Genomic DNA, 6,034 nt, shown 5'->3' with positions numbered 1-6,034 from the left:
ATACTGACATAAAAACATTAATGTAACTATATATATTAAAGACAAAATGTTTTAGGTAGTTATGTTAAATTTAGTGTTATTTTGTGATTTGACAAGATGATATTGTCATAATTTGATATAAAAACTAGTTGTTGATGGATTTAAACTGCCAGACCTGCACGTGAAGCTTATTTATTTTTTAAATTATATATCAGAAGTTCACAATATTTCACACAGACCTAGTTTAGTATTCTGTGGTAATCGGGAAACACCTCATATGTGGTTTGTGGTTGTGCTACAAGATCTAAATCAGCGTTTCTTTCTCTGTTTGTGTTTTTGCAGCAAGAGCTTGAATACAGAGCTAAAATCTTTGAGAAGAAAATGGAAACTTTCAAAAAAATGAACAAGAAGTTCAGCAATGCAATGGAATACGTCAAGGTAAAGTTACTTCAAAGTTGGCTTATCTTTAAAAGTATGTCAATTTGATATTCTTTTTTTTTTTAATTAAAAAGTCACGTTTTGTACAGTTTCCACATGATTAAAGCAGCTTTATTCATAAATTGAAATTAGTTGGATTAACCATTTTTTTCCCACTTAATGCAGTTTCAAGCTGGACAAGCAGAAAACCAGATCAAGGCAGAGTTTGAGAGGCTCCACGCGGTGCTTACGAGGGAGGAAGCGTTGTGTCTGAACGCACTGGCCTCAGAAGAAACCAAAAAAATTGAAGAGTTACAGTCTTGTTTGGACAACTTGAACGAGGACATGATAAAGTTGGAGGAGCTCATGGAGGGTCTCAGGAAAGACATGCAGAAGATGGATCTCCCTCTTCTTAAGGTAAGGACGCTTATCCCAGCACCCCTTTAGAATTATATTTTATACTTTTATTTTGTCGCCACTAATCGTAATCATTTCTGTTTTTACTTTGCAGGATTTTAGGATGATTAAAAGAAAGTAAGTCACACAAAACACTCATTTGATTTAAATATTACATTTGTGTTTGTCCTTGGTTTCTGTTGACTTCCTGCTTCTCCTGCAGAGCCCAGTGGACTAAAGGCGAGCCTTACGTGCCGACTAACTCCCTTATAAACATGGGTTTGCATGTTGGTTCTCTAGGATTCAAAATATGGAAGAAGATGCAAGCTGATATAAAATACTGTGAGTAAATTACAAAGTTTTTGGGGGGGGGGTTTACAGGTTTGAAAACGTATATCTTTGAAGAAGCTCTGTGACCATATATGGTAACTTTGTCTGCAGATCCTGTAATCCTGGATCCAAATACGGCCTCCCCGTGGCTTTACTTGAACCCTGACCTTACAAGTGCGAAGGAGAGCCCAGAACGCCTGTCTGTCCCCGAAAACCCAGAGCGCTTCGACCCCTGCGTCTTCGTTCTGGGCGCCGAAGGTTATTCGTCCGGCAAACACAAATGGGACGTCTTCGTCGGCAACATCCCCAAATGGACCGTGGGAGTGTGCAAAGAGTCCGTGCTCCGTAAAAAGAAGTTTACAGTGTCGCCGGGTCGTGGCGTGTGGGCCATAGGGCTTAGCAAAGAGAAGTACATCATCCACACAGCGGAGCGCACTGAGCTGAAAGTGGAGAAAGGCATTGAAAAGATCCGCGTCAAGCTTGACATTGATAAAGGAGAGGTGTCTTTTTGGGATGCAGGCGCAACAAAACACCTGGTCACGCTAACGCATAAATTTGAAGAAAAAATGTTTCCACTGTTCGGCCCTGGGCTTTACACTTCTCCAATGGAGCTGCCTGCAGGAAAAATAGCCGTGCATACATCTTAAAAGAGCAACAGATCACAGCAGAATAGCAGTTTACATCATCTACATGGTTTCAAATATAGTCATTTCTTTGGAATTAACACACTTGTTAGATCAACTTCACAACACTACTCTAAACAGCTGTTACTTCCAAAAAAGTAGCTAAATAAATAAAAAAACATGCCTAATAAACCAAAGGAAGATGTATATAGAAATAATGGAGATTACTTAAAGATTACCTTTTTAGAAATCAGTTATTGAACATATTTCATGCTACTAACCCAAAAGCAGTCTTAAAAATAAGCCAAAAAAACGTGGTCTCCTGCATTTTTAGTGATGGTACGGACGCTTTTCTGCATATCGTATATATGTGAAAAGTATCTGACTGATTGAGGAGATTGTTTTTATTATTGTGCCTTCATTTTTTTTATTTTTGTTTGTTTTTTTGTCTAATATGTTCAAAGCAACGTTTTTGTTGCTTTTATTGGCAGATAGACCACAATGAACAAACAAATGGCATTTAATTTGTCCTAAGAGAGGTGATATAAAAACCTAATTTTCTAATGCTTTTTTTTTTGCCTTCTAGTTCAGCGTGAACAAAATAAATGGTATGTGGTAATGTCTGGGGGATTGATTTAGCATTGAAATATATTTTAGGTTTTTAAATTTACAACATGTCAAAAGTCGTTTTAATGTGAAATTTGATAGAAATCAAGGTTTTTTTTTTTGGAAGAAAAAAGGGTTGTGCTTATTTCTTCTTTTTCAAATGTATTTAAAATTGTTTTCTATGCTTTTCCCTCATTTTTGCAGCTTTTAATTTCACTTTTTTTTAATTTGGTGAAGGGTGAGTAATTTAGGACTCTATGCAAATATTTTGTTTTTGGATCATTATACAACATATATTTGAGCTTATAAACGATTTTTTTTATCAGCTTTTAATTTGTTCATTGAAAATAAATGTTATTGCCACAAAATAGAACTAAATACATTGATATTAAGCTTGGTTTCGGGCTTTTTCTTCAATTAAAATCAACATCTTGGTACAAACACTCAAATGTACATTTAAAAAACTACCGGATACTTGCATATTAAATAAAGCAGTATTTTAAACAACATTTACGACTGGCATTTTTATCTCCAGATGCTATCTCCATCTCCATCTCCGCTGGATGGCAGCGTTGAACAGCATCTCTTTGTGTTTAAATCATTCGTTAGCATGCTATAATCAAAACAGCGGCGTTTGACAACAACATGGACTCAAGACTCATCGCTGCTTTTAACATATCACCATATTGGCTGTAAGCTTGGAGTGTGTTTTATCTCCGTTTCAGATACATTTATCGTCATAACATAAAAAGGAAATAGCCCCGGCAGTGCTTTATTATGACTCTCCGCAGCCGCTAACGATTGCGCATCTGGATTCGGCTGAGTCGCTGCTAGCTCAGAAGCTAGCTACGTGCCGTGCTGCTGCAGCCTCAGATAACGGAGTGTTTTACTGTGTTTAGCTGATGCTAAAATTATCGATGTCCCCAATGCCGTCGATAAGCTTACACGATTACCTAAAAATGTGAATTACCATGCAACTAAAGAGACGGGAACTGGTAAGTATTGCACTGTAATGTATTGAGCATCAATGGTTAAGGGTCAATTAACGGTTTTGTCTCTGAGCTAGCTTAGCATAGCTACCCTTGCTAGCTTTGTTTTAAATAGCCCGAAGATACGTCCTTTTAAAAACAACATGTAAGTTGCCTCATGTATATGTATTATTGTTACTTAGAAAACATATTTAGATAAATTGACATCTGACGTGACATTTTTAATGGTTAAAATGTAAATTGTATGAAATAAGTACGCTTGTTTTGGTTGTTTTTTTACATTTCTGTCGTAGCATAGACGAGCTATGTTCGTGCAATTTTGACTTCTCAGTTTAGTCCCGATTCTATCACCCACGCTGTCTTTTAAAATGTATTTTAATTGTTATAATTTATTTTGATTATTTTTATTTTTATTCTTTCTGTTGGATATAATTACAGGATAATTTCAAAGTAAAATAAATCAAATAAAAGGCGATATTGGAAAAAACACCATTTGGATTGTGGCTTGTAGGTTTATTTTACTACAAAGTAAAAATGACCAAATAAAATCACAGCAGACAACACACTTATGATGGCAGCAAAAAGTGATCAATCCATCATTACAGTCCAATGTGATGAAACACTCAATGTTGCAAAGACATATGACCATGCAGTGTGATGTAATGTTCTGTGTATGTGGGAAAACAACAGTGGGCTGAACTTTGTAAACCTTAAATGTGATTGGAATTGCCTTTTATTTTTGTTTACTTTTTTGTACACATATTTAATGTAAACATGATTATCTTGCAAGGAATCTGGAAAACTTCACTTGCACTGTTCAGCACCGGGTATTTATCTCTGAGTCACACTGGTTGAATTTTTGGCTAAAGATGCCCCGGATCGATTTTAGTTTAGTTAAGGTTTAGTTCATATGAACCAATATCAAGTCTAAACAATTTTATTATCAACCACAAATTATGATAGATTTCTTTATTTTAATAAAATGGAATCACTTCACCCCTATTCATTTTTCTTAAATCAAACTTATGTCATTTCTATTTTGATTCTATAAACTTCATTTACTAAGAGCAGAAGATTTTAGGAAGAGACTGAATAAAAAGTCATCCTAATTAACCCCTTTTTCCATATAAATTAGGCAGTCCCAGTGATGGCCTCCCCTCTCCCAGTCTCAGTCATCCTCCTGATGGTTTTGCTGTCAGCCATGTTACCTGTCCACCAGGCAGGGAACTGCAAAGGCCACAGGCAGGTGTTGAGGGGACCGCCCGGTTACGTCACAGATGGTCCAGGAAACTACTCTGTCAATGGGAACTGCGAGTGGCTTATTAAAGGTGAAATAAATTGGATTCCAGTCGTTTTATAATGAAGTAACCTTCATTTTAGATGGTTGCTTTTCCAGGCATAAAAAATAACTGACATTTTTTCAAACCCTTTTCCATATTTTTCAGCTCCCAGCAATAGTCACCGAATTGTCTTGAATTTCACCTTTATGGACACAGAGTGTACATACGACTACCTGTTTATATATGATGGCGACTCCTATCAGAGCCCTCTGCTTGGCAGTTTAAGTGGGAACACATTGCCTCAACCCATTGAAGCCAAATCTGGGAAGGTACAAATTAGAACAAACTATTTAATGAAAGCAAATGTTCACCTGTATTCACTGTTTCGCTTTTCCATTTTAGATGCTTATTCACCTCTTCAGTGATGCTAATTACAACCTTCTGGGCTTCAATGCAACCTACACCTTCTCTTTGTGCCCGGGAGCCTGCGGGGGGCACGGCCGCTGTGATTCTTCAACATCTAAATGCCAATGCCATCAAGGTTGGGGGGGTGCTTCATGCACAATGAGTCTGTGTGCCTCTGCTTGTTCTGTGAATGGGCAATGTGACAAGGTAAGGAAAAGCTAAAAATATATGCACTACCATTCAAAAGTTTGGGGTCACTTAGAAATGTTCCTATTTTTTAAGGAAAACACTATTTTTTTAAACAGTCTGTACTGTATTGATTAAAAAAACTGACAGATCTTGCTGCAAATGTCTGGTTTTTGGTGCTTCAGCTTCATAGATGACTAGAGACCCATTTCCTCTTACCTGTCACTCCAGTGTCCTAATAGTACGATGTGTTTGCTTATTGTGTCAGAAGGCTCAAAGATGATCAGAAAACCCTTGTGCAGTCATGTTAGCACAGCTGAAAACTGTGTGCCTGGTTAGAGAAACTACAAACCTGACCTTAGTAGTCTGGGTATCTGGAGCATCACATTTGTGTGGTTGATTAAAGCCTCAAAATGGCCATAAAAAGAGAATTTTCACGTGAAACTCGACAATCTATTGTTGTTCTTAGAAATAAAGGCTATTCCAAGAGAAATTTTCAAGAAACTGAAGATTTCCTTCAACGCTGTGTACTACTCTCTTCAGAGAACAGCACAAACAGACTCTAACCAGACTGATGATGCAAGAAAAAGATTAATATGGGCTAAAGAACACACATTAAGATAGTAAAAAATGTGTTATGGATGCACAAATCAAAGTTTAAGGTGTTTGGATCACACAGAAGATCATTTTTGAACTGCAGAATAATTTTAAACTTGAATAAATTATTGAATATTTGGAAAAAAATAAAGTTGAACATTGACAAAAAAAATGTGAAAATAAAAAAAATGTAAATTTGAAACTTGAAAAATCTGTTACCATTTAA

The 6,034-nt window shown here is 36.5% G+C and overlaps 2 protein-coding genes across 5 annotated transcripts in view; both read left to right on the top strand.

The window, feature by feature from the left end:
• Positions 1-2,860, top strand: part of trim35-28 (tripartite motif containing 35-28) — a 12,484-nt gene extending 9,624 nt beyond the window's left edge. For all 4 annotated transcript variants that reach the window (XM_024267832.2, XM_024267831.2, XM_024267829.2 and 1 more), the window contains exons 4-8: positions 322-417; positions 583-813; positions 908-930; positions 1,016-1,134; positions 1,234-2,860. In XM_024267832.2, coding sequence (XP_024123600.1) covers positions 322-417; positions 583-813; positions 908-930; positions 1,016-1,134; positions 1,234-1,769 — 1,005 coding nt within the window. In that variant the 3' untranslated portion in view covers positions 1,770-2,860. The remainder of the gene's footprint in view (positions 1-321; positions 418-582; positions 814-907; positions 931-1,015; positions 1,135-1,233) is intronic.
• Positions 2,861-2,960: 100 nt separating this feature from the next.
• megf8 (multiple EGF-like-domains 8) overlaps positions 2,961-6,034 on the top strand; it is a 24,010-nt gene continuing 20,936 nt past the window's right edge. Inside the window, exons 1-4 of the mRNA XM_024267717.2 lie at positions 2,961-3,346; positions 4,476-4,668; positions 4,786-4,949; positions 5,023-5,232. Of these exons, the coding sequence (XP_024123485.1) occupies positions 3,323-3,346; positions 4,476-4,668; positions 4,786-4,949; positions 5,023-5,232 (591 nt within the window). The 5' untranslated portion in view covers positions 2,961-3,322. The remainder of the gene's footprint in view (positions 3,347-4,475; positions 4,669-4,785; positions 4,950-5,022; positions 5,233-6,034) is intronic.

The sequence above is a fragment of the Oryzias melastigma genome, linkage group LG16, assembly GCF_002922805.2.
Source record: "Oryzias melastigma strain HK-1 linkage group LG16, ASM292280v2, whole genome shotgun sequence".
In the NCBI taxonomy this organism is placed as follows: domain Eukaryota; kingdom Metazoa; phylum Chordata; class Actinopteri; order Beloniformes; family Adrianichthyidae; genus Oryzias; species Oryzias melastigma.
Note: the sequence above shows the minus strand (reverse complement) of the source record. Positions and strands in the feature narration are given on the sequence as shown.